The sequence below is a fragment of the Acomys minous genome (genome assembly GCF_964271855.1).
Source record: "Acomys minous genome assembly, chromosome: 16".
Lineage (NCBI taxonomy): Eukaryota > Metazoa > Chordata > Mammalia > Rodentia > Muridae > Acomys > Acomys minous.
The window spans coordinates 85,985,815-86,004,321 of NC_140498.1; the positions used below are offsets into that span (position 1 = coordinate 85,985,815).

Below are 18,507 nucleotides of genomic sequence, written 5' to 3' on the forward strand. Positions count from 1 at the left end.
TGAGTTTGTCATGGTCCTGTTTCAGTCTCCCGAGTAGCTGGGATTCTGGGCATATACCATCAGGCCCCATTTAAGTGAACCATTTTGCACAGACCTTTCTGTAGTTTCCTTTGTACAGAGCAATAACAAATCTTAGATGTACAGGTCCTGTGCCTGCATTGGATTCTAAGTTGTGTGCATGTTGCTATTTGTATAGCCGCCTCTCATCCTGACGTATTCTGTTTCTTCTCATTTCGTTTTAGCACACTGCCTTTTCTCCCCCTGGGATGGGGCAGAACCAGAGAACCTTCCTGAGGTCTCATGATAGGTCCCAATAGAATATTCAGTAAAGAGAAAGACAGCGGATGGTGCCTGTGAACAGGGAGGAGTTGACATCCATGTGTCTTTGTTTATTTCCTCATCATGTGCTGAAAGTTCTGGACCCTCCTGGCTCAGGGCAAGCACCATCTGCCTGGGTGGCATCAGCCTTGAAAAAACTCTCTAAGAACGTAAGGAAGTTGTGGCAGTGCCGGGCAGGGAGAGTGTTCGGCTCCTCAGGGTCACTCTCGGTGAGGTCAGGGCGAAGTGAGGAGCGGTCCAAAGTGCAGCGGAAGCAATTCAACTTAAGGTGGCTGCTGTTCTGCTGGGTGAGGGACGTCCTATTTCCCACTTGCGTACAGTCTGGAACCCTATCAACACAAAACAGATGCTGGATAACTTCACCAGTTAGCTATAGGGAACTTGGCTGAAAGAGATAGAGAGAAACCCCTCCGACGTACCCAGAGAGGATCCCTAAGAGGCCTCCGGCCTGTGGCTGGCGGGCATCTTCTTACGGTGAGGAGAGAGCCCAGCACGGGAATGACATGGTTTCAGACACCAGGGCAGCTTCCGATCTACACCGTCCCTCCTTGATTTTGTACTTGAACTGAGACTATAAACTGAGTTTATAACACCTAGCATGATTGGGCCGTGGTGACAGGCACCTGGCAGTCTCCAGTTGGAGAGGCCGAGGCAAGCAGGACTGTTGAGTTTGATACCAGCCTGGGCTACAAAACCACAGTTTTGAGATGAAGACTCCATCTCAAAACAAAACGAAAATCCAGTAAGAATTATTTTATTTTTTTAAGAGTTAGGTTTCGCTTTCCTCTTTGCTTCATTCAGCATGCCAGTTGGATTGTGACAACCAGCCTTTTCGTCTGTTTTTGAGACGGGACCTCGCCATCGCTTCTAGGCCACTGGCTGGCCTATAACTTGATATGTGTGACGGGGCTGACCTTGAGCGCCTAGAGACCCTCCTTTTGTTGGGCGGGGATCCGATTGGAATGGAATCCTTTCGCTTCCTAGTGGAGTGCCGCCTCTTCATCTAACGCAGCTGTGGTGCACATCTGGCAGGGCAGCAAACCATGCCTGTTGTGCGACAGTAAATGAGATCACGTTCTTAGCATCTCTCTGGATGGGGGGGGGGGGGGAGTCTCCGAGTCTCTGTCACTTGTGGCTTCCATTTACTCACCTGCCTCGGCCCCTCCCAGCTCTGAGCCGGCGTGATGAAAGGAATGGTTTTGGTGTTTCCTGTAGCCCAGCTGTCAGCACTTTCTCTTGGTTGAGCCACAATAAGAGAACTGGGTCTGAAGACTGTTCCATTAAGTACACTTGTACGTCTGATTTTTAACAGAGGAGACTTGTGAGTCTGTTGGGGCTAGGGAATGTCCCACTTCCACACTACTCTCTGTGTATTAATTATGCTGTCTGGGTGTCTCTGCCCTTTGACCGATGTCGGAGAAAGAAAAGTGTTTTTTGGTTTTGCGCTTTTTCTTTTTCTTTCTTCTTCTGGGGATGAATGGTTGCGCCTGTGTGCGCACTCTAACCCCTAAAATGCACCCCAGTCCCATAGTTTGCATTCTTCCCCCACCCCCTGCTCCTTCTAATTTATTTACATGGCTTCTTCCTGGGTGGAGCATTTCCTAAGAGCTTATATACATGGGCAGCTTTGTGGGTGGAGGGTCATCTTTTGCCTATTTATTTATTTATTTATTTATTTGGGGGAGGTTAACCTTGAATGGACTATTAAAAAAAAAGGTGGCAGAGGAAACTCCAAAAATATATGTTCAGAAAAGAGCAAGTCAGCTGGGAGGTTTCCCATAGCGTCGGTGGGTGTATAAACTTCAGAGACTTTTAAAATCCACTCAGTAAAACCGACATCCCTGCTGGCTCTGCTGGAGCTTTAATTTTTTTAAGGTCTCCTGCCCTCATGGAAAGCCCAGGCCAAAACAAACCTTCCAGCCCCTGGTTCCCACTGTGGATGGCCTGACCAGTGGCCTAGATGAGAGTAACAGATGCCCACGACACGTTGGTCACCTGACTTTGCAGCTATTGGAGCCGCACAGTAAGCCCTTCCCATTTTATAGATGGAGCAACGGCGGGTACGGGAATGCCTAGTGTCACCTTTTATAGATGTGTGGTAATGATCGTCAACTGTCCAGCCTAAGTTATCCTCCGTGGTGGTTCGTGTTTCAGGAATTTTGGTACCTACAGTCCCATTGGTCATCCGGGCTAAAAGTCACTAGCTGGTCTTTCAAGGGGGAAGGGTTGTTGACGTAAATGCCAGTAGACCTTCTATTGGAATGGTCAGTCTGGATTTCTAGCAACGATGTTCTGCACCGTTGGGCTGGTTCTGGAGTTAAATGCTAAGAGTCTTCTTCGCTGTCGAAGAGTCCAGAAAGCTACACCTTCCTCGCCAACCTCCCAGGATTACCGCGCTCTGGACGGCAGCACCTGCAACCTCTCTGAGGTCAGCTCCTGGTTAGACAGTGGCAGTCCTCTCTAAGAGGGTGGGACGCCCACTTCAAGGCCAAGTGTGACAGCTCCTCGTAGTCAAGAGGCTGGAGCCTGCACCACCTCAGATTCGACTCCGAATTTCAACCTGGAAAGGCAAACACGAAAGAGCAGCCTTGGCATCCCAGGAACCCTGGGAGGCCCCAGTTTTTACTGAGGCCCACAGGGCTTTGGGCTCTGTCTGGGTAGGGGGCGTCTGGGTCTCGCAGGCATCAGATCCCGATCTCCGAGAGCCTGCCTGTTATGCTGCAGGGCACCTGGGAGCCCGTACCTGGCTCGCCTGTAGTGGCGTCGCATGCAGGGCGGTCCCCGAGTGGCCAGTGCGCCCAGGACTCTCCAGACACCCCAATAGACCACACAAAAGACCCCACCCCAGGCCGGGTGTGCATTTCCTGTGGCAGCGACAGCAGTGGCTGCGCAGTGCCAGCCAGTCACCTATGTGTATCCTGCAGCTTGCGGATCCATCCGGGCGGGGCGTGGGGCACGCCCCCACGCAGCCCCAGTCGCCGCGCTACGCGCCCCACGGCAGCCCTCCACGGACCCGCCCCCATGTCACCACAGGCCGGGCTCCCTTTGTGTGCGGGCCCAGTGCCGGGGCCCCGCCATTGGCCCGCCCGCCCGGGGGGCCAGCCCCTTCCTGGCTCGCCTCATGCATATGCATGAGCACCGGCCCCGCCCCGCCCCCTCCCGCGCGGGCGTGCGAGGCGCGCGGCGGCTCCCTCCTCGCCGCGCGGGAGCCCGAGCGCTAACCAGGGCGAGCCGAGCCTGCTCCCTGCGGGCGGCGGCGGTGGCGCTCCAGCCATGTCAGCGCGCGCGAGTCTGGGCCCACCATGAGCCATGGCCATGTCCGTGAGCGCCGAGGACGACGACTATGAATCGGAGCCCGACCAGGTCGGTGGCCCGGGGTGGGGCTGAGGGAGGGACCCGCGGCGCGACCCGGCGAGCTCCTGCCTGACGCTCCGAGGCGGCTGAGGCGGCCGCGACGCCGAGCCGAGGAGAAAGTTTGGCGGCCGCGGCCGGCGGGCCCGGGGCGGGCGCGGGCAGGGGGCGTGTGCGGCGGGACCTGGCGCCGCGGACAATGTGGGCCTGCGGGCCTGGCCGTCGGGTGGCGCGGGCCCCGGCCCCGTGGGTGAGTTGCGGGGCGCGCCGCGCCCTCCTCGGCTCTGCAGCCCCCGCGGCCCACGCGCTTGCGGGGCGCAGGCGAGCCCCGCGGCGGCGTCGCCTCTTCGCCCCCCGCGGGCAAAGTTGCACCGGGACCGTCGGCCTCCGGTCTGGGGGACCGCCCGCGGCCCGTGGGCCGACGGCCCGTGCTTTTGTCTGGGCGCCGCGCGCTCGCCCGCCGTGGGCAGCCGAGACAGGAAGGGGTGCGAGCCGCGGCCGGCGCGGGCCATCCGGAACCCGGCGATCGCTCTCGGCCTCGGCGGCCAGGAGAACCACCACCTCTCCCGGAGCGGAGAGACCGAGGGGAGAATCCTGCGTGTAAAAAACAAAGCTCCGGGTATGTTTACCGCGAAGATTTACTCCAAGGTTCATGTTTAGGACACCCGGGAAGAAAGTTGAGGTGCTGCTGCTTTTAAGCCTAGCACAACGCGTGAAATAGCATTTGCAGTAAGCCAGGCCAGGTAGACGTATCGAAGGAATTAAGCCCGGGATGGCTCACCTTATCGTGTGGGGTTTGCATGGTCTGTGTGGGTAAGATGCTTTTTTTTTATAATGCTGTTTGCGCTTCCTTGGTGGAATAAAGATGTTCGAGCGAAAATATCGGAACATCCCCCACCCCCAACCTTAGGCGGCACTGAGGAAGTAAGTAGAGTGCTCCTCTTGAGCGATATGAGTGTTGTTCCGTAGTTTTATTTAACAGAGTTCGGTGTTTTGGTTTCTTGGCTCTGCTGCACGGTTCTGGGCATGTCCACCCTCTGAGTGTCGATGAGCCTCACAAGTGTTTTGGTTGGTTGAACCCAGGGACGATTCAGGAGGTTTTGGCTTGGAATGTCTGTGCCTCAGGTAGCTCTCTCCCTGGGCAAATGGCTCTCAGATTCTTGCCGCATAGTTCATGCCTCAGCTCAAGGTTCAGTTTAGGTCTGCCTAGCTCACCGGGCCAACAGTTTACCGTTACCATGGTGTCAGAACATCTTAGTGTTCGGTGGTGTCCTACAGGCTTTGCTCCATCTGGGTCGAGGTATCTCCTACCTCTTTTTCCAATTTGATTAGGTCCTGTGGCCCAATGCCTTTGACAGGAGAGGACGCTCTGAGCTGTTTTTGTTTGTTTTGGTTCCTGAGACAGCGTCTTGCTGTGTCTTATTGCAGTACTAAAGACACAGCTACATGTTCCAGGGTTGTCTATAACTTGCAGTTTTCCTGCCTCAGCCTCCTAACTTCTGGGAGTACAGGTGTGAGTCACCCATCACACCCGGCTTGTCTCCAGGCTTAGGAGCACATTTTGAGGTGCTGCTCTTTTCTAAAGGGGGACCGCTATTAGGAAGGGGCCTGCGCTCTTGTAGCCAGGTGGTTTTTCCTCTGTGCGTGGGTCAAGCTGGGAATAGCTCTTCTGGAACAGTTAGCAAGAAAAATTCTCTCCAGGTTTTCATTTTACACTTAGAAGAATTCAGGTTTGTTAGGCTGGCAGCACTGTAAGCTGAGGCGTTTGAGCAGCAGTTTGTGTTTTTTCCTCAAGAGTCCCCGCAGAGTTGATGTCAGCAAAGGTCCTTTGCATGTTGGGGATTGTCAAAAGCAGCAGGGCGTACTTAAGGCTGTGGCTCGATGCCCTTTGCCCCCACTACAGCCCTGGGGTTCTTTGCACCTGAGAAGAGTAGATTGTCCTAAGGACCCTAAGAGCGTCTGTGACTCCTAAGCTTGCCAGCCCCGGGCCCCAGCTCTTCTCTGAGTTCTGCTACCCTTCTAGCAGGATGCCCTTGGCCCCAAAAGGAAAGGCTTTTCATGAGGAGGGTGACGGAGTCCTGACATGTAGATATCAAGTACACCTGGCCATCTGCAGACTGGAACGCCCTAAGGAGGGAGGCCTTGTAGAGAGCAGTTGTCACACTGATCAAATTGGAAAAAGAGCTGCCACAACCCTTGTCAGAGTTCTGGTTGTCCCGTGAAAATCTTTACTTACCCCCCAGACTGTCAGTCAGGCCTAGACAGTATCAGGCTTTTTTTTTTAGGCCTGTCCTCCTGGGTTGACCCACCTGTGGTACAGGGTTAGCTTATCTGTCCCAAATCCTTCATCAGCCACTTGGGTCCCCCCCAAGTGTAAAAGCCTGTGGACTGAAGCCAGGGTCTGATGGCCAGAGAGCAACTTTATCAGGAGACCCTTGGCTTGCTCTTGCTGTTGTGCACCATTGCCTATGCCATGTCCCCTATCGAACGTACTAGAAAACAGATCTGGTTTCTAGTCTGAGGAGGTGCTCCTTAAAGAATAGTTGTCGCCGGGTGTGGTAGAGCACACCTTAAATCCCAGCACTTGGGAGGCAGAGGCAGGTGGATCCCTGTGAGTTCGAGGCTAGCTTGGTCTACAAAGTGAGTCCAGGACAACCAGGGCTACACAGAGAAACCCTGTCTAGAAAAACAAACAAACAAAAAGAGTCGTTTCTGTCCTTGGACTATTTATGTCTCTTCCCAGTGAAGATGACTACAACTGGCTGAAAAATAATAGCTAGGAAATTAGAGAGGAAACACTCTTGAAATTTATGTAGTGAGAGTCACTGTGTTACCCATTTTACTGTGTAGGCTGTTTTTGTTTTGTTTTCTTTGTGATGGTGGTGGTGGTGGTGGTGGCTTGCTTTGGTTTGGTTCAGAGGGGTGCTTTTTAAATTTTTTTTTGGCATCAGGGTCTCACTTAATATTTCCCAGGAAGTCCCTCAACTTTTGATCCTCCTGCTTCAGTTTACTGAGTACTGGAAGTATGCCAATAAACCTGGTATTATAGTTTCTTAAACAGTGATGTTTTGTTTTTACTTTGAGGTGTGTGTGTAGGGGGGGGATTATTATTTTTTTCTTTTTTTCTTCAACCATGTGGAATGTAGTATCAAGCCTGGTTACTCCGGTTACTAGGCTTAGCAGCAAGCACCTTCACCCATGGAGCCATCTTGCTAGCCCTTAAATAGTGAAATTTCAGTCTTTCTTTTTTCTGTCCCTCCCTTCTGTCTGCCCTTCCCTCTTTTGTTGTTGTTTTGAGACAGGGTCTCTCTGTGTAGCCTTGGCTGTCCTGGACTCACTTTGTAGACCAGGCTGGCCTCAACTCACAGTGATCTGCCTGCCTCTGCCTCCTGAGTGCTGAGATTAAAGGTGTGGGCCACCACGCCCGGCCTGCCCTTCCCTCTTTATCTTCCTCTTTCTTTTTTCTTTCTTGGCCTCCAACTCTACTGTTAGTCAGGAATGACCTTGAACACCTGGTTCCTCTCAGTTGACCTCCTCAATGCATAAGTTACAGGGTGGGCCACCACTCCAAGCCCAGCTCAATAGTGAGATTTCCAGGCAGGTCGCTGAACCTATCAGAAGATGTATGGAAAAATTTGGCAACATTGTGGTGGTGTGTATTTTTCTAGGGGAAAGGTCCTTAGCTTCCTCAGATTCTCCAGAGGTACCGCCATCCCTTGGGTTTTCTTTATTCTCTTGCTCCTTACCCTCAGTACACCAGGACATAAACAAGCCCAGAACCTTCCCTGTAGCCTGTATGTATGACGTGTTCCAGGGCCCACAGCACTGGTGTGTCCGTGACGCTTGAGGAATTTGAGACTAGGAGTGACTTTTGATGTCAGCTTGGCTGTGTTGTGCAGCAGGATGCAATATTAGTTTTTTTTTTTTAAGGGGCCTTCAAGACAGGGTGTCTCTGTATAGCCTTGGCTGTCTTGAACTTGCTTTGTAGACCATTGATCCACCTACCTCTGCTGCCTCCTGAGTGCTGGGATTAAAGGCTTGTGCCTCCATACCTGGCTAGGTTTTGTTTGTTTGTTTGTTTGTTTGTTTTTTAAAAGACTTTACAGGGATAAATGGCAGTGGTATTTTTTTTGTGGTAGGTTGGTGGGAAACTTAGACCCGTTCCCCTACCCCCAGCTTTGGGAATTGAACTCAGGTCCTTGAGCACAGCAGGCAGCAGTCTTCCCTTCTCAAAAATTACATTTATTCTGTGTGTGCACATGTGTGTGGGGTACACGGGGCTTGATATGAGTGAGGAGGTCCGAGGACAACCTGTGGGAGTGGATTCTCTCAGGATATCAGAATGGCAAGTGTCTTCAGCCACTGAGCCATCTTGCCCACTTCCTCTACTTTTTATTTTAAGTTTTAGAAATTGCTATTTTCAATTTGTTTTGAGACAGAGTCTCACTAAGTTTTTCATGTTCCTTCAACTTACTGTAGCCCAGACAGGCCTTGAACTTTTGGTTTTTACTTTGGGTTACCAAATAGCTATGAGCCTACCAAACCTGTAAAACTGTGTTAATTGTAGAAACATTTAGCTACATTTTACTATTTTTCCTCATTTGACTACTTTTGACTGTAGAAACTTTTTGTCTTTTTGAGATAGGGTTGTTCTGTGTAGGCCTGACTGTCCTGAAACAGAGATCTGCCTGCTTCAGCCTCCCAAATGCTGGAAATAAAGGTGTGTGCTACCACCACCCAGCCTCACTGTAGAAACTTGTTTGTTTTGTTTCTCCATTTGGTCCTATCTTAGAACTTGCTCTGTAGACCAGGTGGAGGCCCACCTGCCTCTGCCTGAGTACTGGGATTCAAGGTGTGTGCCACCACCTGCAAAACTCTAGATCATTGCATTGTTTTGTTTTCCAGACAGGGTTTCTCCTGGGCTCGTTTTTTAAGACCAGGATAGCCTCAAACACAAAGGGACCCACCTGCTTCTGCTTCTCTGAGTGCTGGGATTACAGGTGTGTGCCACCACCACGCAGCTAAAACTTCCCTGGCTTTTAATGAGAGGCACTTTCAACTGCTTTCCCTGCAGTCTTGGCATTCCTGAAAGATTCAGTCCTGCCTGGGTTCTTATTTATTTATTTATTTATTTATTTATTTATTTAAAGATTTATTTATTATGTATACAGTGTTTTGCCTGCATGTACACCTGCAAGCCAGAAGAGGGCACCAGATCTCATTATAGATGGGTGTGAGCTGCTGAGAATTGAACTCAGGACCTTTGGAAGAGCAGGCAGTGCTCTTACCCTCTGAGCCATCTGTCCAGCCCACTAGGTTTATTTTAATGTTTTCAGTTTTAGGGTTCTTGTCAAAGATTATCCCTCTGGCTGCCCCCTCACCGTCCCTGCAACAATGGTGCAGAGTTAGCACTTACGCGATGTTGATCCCTGGATGTGTATCTTTGCTTTGGTTTGCTCCCTAGGCCCTGCCGATTACCGGGTCCCCTGCAGTCTCATTGTTTCCTCTGCCTCCTAGACTCCGTGCTCTGCCTGTTGCTCAAGCCAGACAGAAATTGGTCCTGCTCGAACCCTCGTAGTCTACCTTCCGCCAGGGTCCTGAATTGTCCCTGCTATCATTGTGCTTTTGTTTATACTGTCACAATTTTTAGCCGACCTCTGCTTGTGTTTTGTCTTGCTCACTGCCCACGGAATCTCCGTTCCCCACACTATTGCCAGAACGTAGTCCTGCTGCTCCTGGGTGTGAGGTCTTGTACGCACAGGGTGTGTTTCCCTAACGTGGCCTAGGAGGCCCTGCAGATTAGGTTCCTGCTGCCTCAGAACTCTTTTCCAGAAGCTTTGCTGAGCCGTTGGTAGTTCTCGAACGTGTCATGTGCTTTCACATCTCTATTTCACTCCTCTTTCTGCCTAGACTGCCCACTCCCTAACCCCGCCCCCACTGCTGCCCTGCCCAGCCCTCTTCTCCCTCTGCTGCCCATGTAATCAGCAGCTGCTGTGGTCAGGATGACCCTTTCCAACCTGCCTTTCCCAGGAAAGGAGGCATATTTCTTCTGGGTTTGTATTCCAGAGTCCAGACATTAGAGCTGCTGCCTAGGCTCCTAGCTTAGTTTCCTCACTTTACAGCAGTGTGACACGGGGCAAGTTACTTTAACCTCGCTGTCCGAAGTTCCCTCACTTGCAAATGGAGACTCTAATCCCTCCCTCATAAGCTGTTGGTGCGCGTATGTTAGAAAGTGACTAGCACTTAGGTTAGCTTGTTGCAGCGCCATCATGTTGCATTTACAGGGCTCCGGCGTTTCTCCTTCCAGACGGTAGTGTCTTTACGAGTAGGCTACACAACTTACTCATCTCAGCAGTCCCAGGATTTAGATGGAATCTGGTTCATAATTCACAGCCAGGAAACACTTGGGTAGGTGGATGAGTGGGTGAGTGTGTGAATGAGGGGGTTTAATGAATGAATCCCCAGTGCACATTGCAGACTCTCGATGCTAGTGATGCTGAGCATCTTGTCCTTGTTTGTTGGCCATTTGGGTGTTTTTATTTTTTTGGTTTTATTTTATTTATTTTTTTTTGGTTTTATTTTGTTGTTGTTGTGGTTGTTGTTGTAGGTTTTTTGTTTTGTTTTGTTTTGTTTTCTGAGACAGGGTTTCTCTGTGTAACCCTTGACTGTCCTGAACTCACTTTGTAAGCCAGGCTGGCCTCAAACTCTCAGCAATTCGCCTGCCTCTGCCTCCCGAGTGCTGGGATTAAAGGCATGTGCTACCACTGCCCGGCTTTATTTTTATTTTTTGAAGAAGTAGCTATTAGAATCCTTTGTCCATTTTAATTACTTTTATGTGTGTTTGGCCTGCACACGTGTCTGTTCACCATGTGCATGCAGTGCCCATAGAGGCCAGAAGAGGGCACCAGACCCCATGAAATTGGAGTTACAGGTGGCCATTAAGTTACTTGGTGGGTACAGAGAACTGAGCTGGAGTCCTTTGGAAGAGCAGCCAGTGCTCTTAACCATCAAGCCCCTCTTTTTTTTTTTTTTTTTTTTTTTTTTTGGTTGTTGTTGTTGTTTCTCTGTGTGGCCCTGGCTGTTTTGGACTTGCTATGTAGACTAGGCTGGCCTTGAACTCACAGTGATCCGTCTGCCTCTGCTTCCCAAGTGCTGGGATTAAAGGTGTGTGCCACCACATCTGGCTCACCCAGCCCCTCTTTTGTCCAGTTTTTAGTTTAATTTATTCCACTTAAAATTGATTGGGGCTGGAGAGATGGCTCAGAGAGATTAAGAGCACTGGCTGTTCTTCCAAAGATCCTGAGTTCAATTCCCAGCAACCACACCATGCCTCACAACCATCTATACTGCGATCCAGTGCCCTCTTTTGGCCTGCAGGCACACATAATAAATAAATAAATAAATATTGATTGCTTGGTTGGTTGATTGGTTTTTCAAGTTAGGGTTTCTCTGTAGCCTTGGCTGTCCTAGACTCGTTTCATAGACCAGGCTGGTCTTGAACTCACAGAGATACACCTGTTTCTGACTCCCTGGATCTGGGATTACAGGCCTGTGCCACTGCACCTGACTTTAAGTTGACTTTTTTTTTTTTTTTTTTTTTGGTTTTTCAAAACAAGGTTTCTCTGTGTAGCCCTGGCTGTCCTAGACTCCCTTTGTAGACCAGGCTGGCCTCAAACTCACAGTGATCCACCTGCCTCTGCCTCCCAAGTGCTGGGATTAAAGGCATGCGGCACCATACCTGGAGACATTTTTTTTTTATTTTGGGGGTTTTTTCAAGACAGGTTTTCTCTGTGTGGCCCTGGCTGTCTTGGACACTCTTTGTAGACCAGGCTGGCCTTGAACTCACACGCCTGCCTCTACCTCCCGAGTGCTGGGATTAAAGACATGTGCCACCACACCCAGCTTGACATTTTTTTTTAAAGATTTATTTGTTTATTATATATAGAGTGTTCTGCCCACATGCCAGAATAGGGCACCAGATCTCATTATAGATGGTTGTGAGCCACTATATGGTAGCTGGGAATTGAACTCAGGACCTTTGGAAGAGCAGGCAGTGCTCTTAACCTCTGAGCCATCTATCCAGCCCGACATTTTGTATTTTTATCATTGAGTTATTAAGAGTTACTTATTCTGGCTGGGCATGGTGGCACATGCCTTTAATCCTCACACTTGAGGCAGAGACACGTGGATCTCTGTGAATTCAAGGACAGCCAAGGCTAAGACCGAGAGGCCCTGTCTCAAAAAACAAAACAACAACAAAAAATTACTTATTCTGAATCCTAGCCCTTTACAGCGTAAATGATATGCAAATGTTTTCTTTTCTTTTTTTTTTAAAAAAGATTTATTTATATATTATTATGTATACAGTGTTCTGCCGGCATGTTCTCCTCCATGCCAGAAGAGGGCATCAGATCTCTTTATAGATGCCTGTGAGCCACCATGTGGTTGCTGGGAATTGAACTCAGAACCTCTGGAGAACAGTCAGTGCTCTTAACCACTGAGCCATATCTCCAGCCCACAAATGTTTTCTAGTGGTGTTTTTTGAAACACAAAAGTTATTTTTTTCTTTTAATAACTTATTTCCTCTGGAACTGGAGTTACAGTCAGTTGTGAACTGCCATTGTGGGTACTCGGAATTGAACCCAGGTCTTCTTAACCACTGAGCCATCTCTCTTGTCCCTAAAAACTTTAATTTTGAGGAAATCTGATTTTATAGTTTTCTTTCAGTACTTTTGCCTTGGTTGTTATCTTCAAGAGACTATTTCCTACAGCTGTTAATTCTTTTGCCCGATGTTTAGCGTTCTGATCTATTTTGGGGTTGGGTTGTCTTTTGTGTGTAGTGTGAAGTAATGGAATTTCTTCTTCTTCTTCTTCTTCTCCTCCTCCTCCTCCTCCTCCTCCTCCTCCTCCTCCTCCTCCTTCTTCTTCACACAGGTGGACTTCCACTTTTCTCAGTACCATTTGTTTAAAAAATTCCCCCCAACTGTTTTTTGTTTTGTTTTTGGTGAAAGGAGTGATTTTATTTCTGCACCCTCAGTTCCTGTGCCAGCACCACACCTTACTGTTGACTGCACTTCTGTAGGAAGTTTTGAAACCAGGAAGTTCAACGCCTTCCATGTTGTTATTTTTTCCAACTTTTCTTTTTCATCCTTTTTGTTTCTGAGGATCAAACTCAGTCTTGTGTGTTGTAAGCATACAACTCAGCTCTCTGTAACTTTGACTATCATTTTAAAAGATGTGTGTGCGTGCATGCATGTGTGACATAGATGCGGGATTTTTGAGATTTTTTTTTTTTTTAAACCCATGAACTTTCTGGAAGGTAGTACCTGGAAGATGGGAGATACTCATAAATATTGAGAGAATGAGTGAGTGAACCTTCTTTAGAACATTTCCTTTGTTAGGCATGGTAGAACACCTTTAATCTCAACACAGAAGAGTCAGGTGCATACAGATCTCTATGAGTTTGGAGCCAGCCAGGACTGCATAGGGAGACATTTCGTTTTAAGGGAGGTGCTTTTGAATCCTTACAGTATGTGTGTTTTGAGTTTTAATAGTCTTCTTTAAATGAACTAAGGTTGTGGATCTTGGACTAATCAACAAGTGGGAGTGGGAATTCAGTTGGGTTTGTACAGTGCTTTACCAGCATGCCCAAAGCCCTGGCTCAGTCCCCAGGGCTACAGCAGCCAGGGACGGTAAGACATGCCTATAGTCTCAGCACGCAGGCAAGACAATCAAGGAGTTCAGGTCACCTTTGACTACATAGTAAATTCAGGGCTAGCCTGGGATTGGGGAAAAAAAATCAATAAATGACCTGAAGCTGGCATGCTGGGTGCTGTAGTTCCAGCCGGCATGCTGGGTGCTGTAGTCCCATGTGGGAGAAGAGCAGGTACAAGTGGAGTGCAGCATTGGTGTTTGGGGCTTTGAGGGAGCACACAAAAGATTGTAAGAAAAGCTTTGTGGGATTTCCTGCACCAAGGGCCCAAGAAAAGCCCTCCCTCCTCCTCTTGGTTTTTTCCTACAGGTGGATGGTGTGCTACCCTTCCCTCTACCTAACCTAAGACTCCCAAAAAGTACTCTTGTCACTGCCATGCTTTTAGGAATTTGCTGAGTGACCTGGTGGAAGGAGGAAAAGGCACAATATGGAGGAGGCAGCACCTTCTGGGCCCTACTCTTCTAGAGGCCTGTCTTCGCAGCATCCCTTGCTGCACCTCCAAGCTGAGGGCATGTGCCAGTTCGGTGGCCTATGTGGGGCTGGTGACATACTTCACTGTGTCCATATCTCCTCTGCAGACTTTGAGATCCTGAGTGACACATTTGACCTCTAGCTTTAGGTGCACATCTGAAAAAACGGGGACGATAAGGCACCTGCCATGGATTTACCACTAGAAAACTAGATTGTATCATATATAAATGATGACCACCAGGCGTGGTGGCGCACGCCTTTAGTCCCAGCACTCGGGAGGCAGAGGCAGGCAGATCACTGTGAGTTCGAGGCCAGCCTGGTCTACAAAGCGAGTCCAGGACAGCCCGGGCTACACAGAGAAACCCTGTCTCAAAAAACAAAACAAACAAATAAACAAAAAATGATAACCACAGTGTTCACAAATGATGTTCAGAAAATGCCTACCATTTACAATTACCTGCCACCACCGTCAACACTGCTGCCCTCTAGGCATTTCTGTTGCTGCCGCTTGAGCAGTTGCCGGAGTCTGTGTGCCGTTCTCAGATCCACAAAGCTCTGGACACTGGTTGTAATACGCTTACTTGATAGCAGACCTAACTTAGCCTGATGTATACAGTGTGAAGGCTGGTGCCCTACTAAAGATGTGAGCATGGTAGAACTGGTCTTGTGTGTGTTTTGAGGAAGCTCAGACTCTCACTGTAAGTACTGTAAGTGAGTGACTAGTGAGTGGGTAGCCCTGACTGCGGCCCTGCTCACCCTTGTTCCTACATCACCGGGGAAACGAGGGTACATCGGCCAGAAAACCTGAAATAGCAAATTAAGGTTCAGAGCAGATGGGCTATTACAGACTTTTCTCCAGCACCTGGGCCTGCAGAGGCCCTACAAGTTCCTTGAATGTTATAGGCCACTAGGAAAGTATGTCTGAGACGGCGTGGCTGTATTCATGGAGAAAGGTAGACACTTTTTCTTCCGAATTTGGATGGGTGTTGTAGAAAGCCCCTGGGGTCAGGGGAGGTGCTTGTGATGGGAAGGTCCCTGGGAGCTGGGAAGCTGCACAGTAACAGCTCTTCAGGCCCGTGACATAGGATTCTTTTGCGGTTTTTGTTTTTGTTTTAAGATTTATTTATTTATTATGTATACAGTGTTCTGCCTGCATGTGTGACTGCCTGCCAGAAGAGGGCACCAGATCTCATTATATATAGATGGTTGTGAGCCGCCATGTGGTTGCTGGGAATTGAACTCAGGACCTCTGGAAGAACAATCAGTGCTCTTAACCTCTGAGCCATCTCTCCAGCCCCTCTTTTGGTTTGGTTTTGTTTTTTGTTTGTTTGTTGTTTTGTTTTTGTTTTGAGACAGAGTTTCTCTGTGTAGCCCTGGATGTCCTGGAACTTGCTCATGCTGGCCTCAAACTCACAGAGATCCACCTGCTTCTGCCTCCTGAGTGCTGGGATTAAAGGTGTGTGCTACCACTGCCCAGGTTTTTTAAATTTGTATTTGTTTTTCTTTTTTCTTTTTTTCTTTTTGTGGCAGGAGGGGGGCTTGGGTGGGGAGGTGGGGGTAGGAATGGGATAAGATTCTTGTGCCAAGAATGACAAACTACGAAAGTTTATTGAGGATAAGCTGTTGCCTGAAAAGTGACTTTAAACATTAAATGGCAATTAGCCTGGTAGGTTTGAACATGAGCATTTCCTCCCTAGCAGAGGGACAACTTCATGCTACAAAAGGATGCTTTATAGCAGCAGTTCTCAATCTTCCTAATGCTGCGACCCTTTAATACAGTTCCTCCTGTTGTGGTGTCAAACCATAAAATTATTTTTGTTGCTACTTCATAACCGTTATTCTGCTACTGTTATGAATCTTAATGTAAATGCCTGTGTTTTCCAATGGTCTTAAGCAACCCTTGAGGAAGGGTCGTTTGACCTCAAAAGGGGTGTGACACACAGGTTGAGAACCAGTGCTTTAGACAGTACTGTCTACCATACTTGCCCTCCCTGTCTCAGAACCTTGGTGGATTCCAAGTAATTAGCTTGACAGGCCCATTATGCCTCTTGGATTTGGCAGAGGATCTGGGCCTGGGGACTAGAGGAAAGAACTATAGCCACTTGCGTCATTGTTGAGCACTGCCTTATTTTTTATCTGATCTATGTTTTCTTCCAAGTCACAAGGAGTGATACTCTTGAAGCCCAGTTTCGGGGGCTCTGAAGTCAGGGGAACTTTTTCAGGGTATTGTCCAGCTCTCCTGAGCTATCTGGTGACAAGGCTTCACAAGGCCATACAATATTGCCTGATATCTCTGTGATGTCAGCTCTTCTGTGCCTTGTCCCAGAGCAACAGTCAGCTGGAGGCAAGTGCTGTGGGCAGGAGGAGGCCAGAGCGGCCATTAGGTCTCACACTGTCTGGAGGCAGGGCAGCTGCTGCACAGGAGGGTGCTGCTTACAGTGACGTTCCCCATATCTGTGCTAGCAGGGAATTTAAAGCTGCAGGCCTTCACTCGCACTTTTGGACACCAGAAGTACGAGATCAAGCTTGCTCCAAAGGGTCAAGTTGAGGATCCTTCCTTGCTTCTGGCTTCTGATTTTAGTCCATAGTCTGTGCTATTTCTTAGTTTGTAGAAGGATGCCAGTGGCACTTTCCCTCGTGTCCTCATTACATGCGCCCACTCACTGTACATGTCTGCCTGTATCCAAGTTGCCCCCTTTCAGAGGTTGCCTGTCATGCAGTTTGAGCTTACCTAACTTGCCTAGTTGCCCTGAGTCCCGCCTCAGTACGGTCACTTTCCTAGGTACCACAGCTGCCAACATCAGCATCTCTTGCTTGGGTATACAGCTCCACCTGAGAGCCTTTCCTAGGTGCTCGGCTGCCCCTGAATCCTCCCATCTCACTTGTTCCATCTGTTCTCAACCAGAACCGGGTGGTGGGTCGGCCTAAGGGCAAGTTGGGCCCGACCTCAGCGGTAAAGTTGGCTGCCAACCGAACCACAGCAGGAGCTCGCAGGCGCCGGACGCGATGCCGCAAGTGCGAGGCCTGCCTGCGGACGGAGTGCGGAGAGTGCCACTTCTGCAAGGACATGAAGAAGTTTGGAGGCCCCGGGCGCATGAAGCAGAGCTGCATCATGCGGCAGTGCATTGCGGTGAGTGCGCAGGAGGCGCAGGCCGGGCTCCTGCCCAGGTTGCTAGCCTGTCCTGCCCTAGAGGTGCTCCCTGTAGGATGAGGGGTTCGGCGGTACTCTTTAGCACTGGGCCAGTCTTGCCATGTTGTCAGACTCCCCTTTGTTATCTGGCCTATAACTCTTCACCCTTCCTGAAATGGCTGAGTACTTTGAAGTCCCTCTTATTAAAGAGGTCAGAGCAGCCTGTCTCGACTGTGACCCTGTTACCAACATTTATGGTCCAGTTCATGATGACTCCGGCCCCTTCCTTCCTGTCCTTCCTTCACAGTCAGAAGTTTGGGTGGAAGGTCGGTTTTGTCCTGGACAAGGAGAAGTGACGTATGGCAGGGTAGAGCTGGGCCCACGGAGAACTTGGTCAAGCCCGAACAGACACTCCCCACTTCTTTGGCAACCTGACACAGTCCTGGGGTTCAGTTTTAGTTCCCTCGTCCACACACCCTGGTGATCTGGTCCATGAGTCCAACATACTATTGGATCAGCAGCTCCTTCTCCATGAATGCTCCTCCGCCCCCACCGCTACCCCTAAGCCTTGGTCACCTTCTCCTCCTCTCTGTGTTCATACCCAGTTTGTTGTTTGTTACTTGTCAAAAAATAACATACCATAAAATGCCAGCTTACTCTTTTGGTTTTTCGAGACAGGGTTTCTCTGTGTAGCCTTGGCTGTCCTGGACTCATTTTGTAGACCAGGCTGGCCTCGAACTCACAGTGATCCACCTGCCTCTGCCTCCCGAGTGCTGGGATTAAAGGCGCACGCCACCACCGCCCGGCTCCAACTTACCCATTTTTTAAAAATATTTTTTATTTTATGTATACAAGTACTCTATCTTCGTGCACACCAGAAAAGGGCATTGGATTCTATTAAAGATGGTTGTGAGCCACCATGTGGTTGCTGGGAATTGAACTCAGGACCTCTGGAAGAGCAGCCAGTGCTCTTAACCACTGAGCCATCTCTCCAGCCCCAACTTACCCTTTTTTGTTTGTTTGTTTGTTTGTTTGTTTTGTTTTTTATTTTGTTTTATAGCCCTGGCGACCTAGACTCACTTTGTAGACCAGGCTGGCCTCAAACTCAAAGCGATCCGCCTGCCTCTGCCTTCCTGAGTCCTGGGATTAAAGGCTTAGGCCATTACCACCCAGCTGACAGAATTGTTTTAATTTAAAACTTGTGTATGCTTATTTGTTTATCATGCCACGGCATTGCTCTTGTAGCCCTTTTGGCATCAAGCGCATGACATTCTTCGTGCACCGGCCTCCTCCATGTTGGGATGACACATATGCACCACCACACCTGGCTAAGGTGTTAATGTTGAGTAATATAATATGCATTAGGTGTATAGCATACCTTTTTTGTTTTTGTTTTAATTTTATTTATTATTTAATACAGTTTTCTGCCCTCATGTGTGCCTGCCTACCAGAAGCCTTTTTTGTTTTGTTTTTTTTGTTCGCTGGTTGTGGATATTTGAGTTGT

At 49.2% G+C, this 18,507-nt stretch overlaps 1 protein-coding gene and 1 long non-coding RNA gene across 11 annotated transcripts in view; one reads left to right on the forward strand and one right to left on the reverse strand.

Annotated features, from left to right (window-relative positions):
• The window catches only part of KDM2B (lysine demethylase 2B), a 150,759-nt gene that overhangs the window by 114,503 nt on the left and 17,749 nt on the right, over positions 1-18,507 (forward strand). For 8 of the 10 annotated variants that reach the window (XM_084762673.1, XM_084762678.1, XM_084762675.1 and 5 more), the window contains one exon: positions 16,779-17,003. In XM_084762673.1, the coding sequence (XP_084618799.1) occupies positions 16,779-17,003 (225 nt within the window). Of the gene's footprint in view, positions 1-3,483; positions 3,703-16,778; positions 17,004-18,507 lie in introns of those variants that run through there. The other 2 variants (XM_084762682.1, XM_084762674.1) reach the window with 1 other exon arrangement.
• Positions 865-3,336, reverse strand: LOC311586639. The gene is made up of 3 exons (XR_014775604.1): positions 3,083-3,336; positions 1,490-2,899; positions 865-1,386 (listed from the first exon to the last, which is right to left on the reverse strand). It is a non-coding gene; the product is annotated as an uncharacterized lncRNA (long non-coding RNA).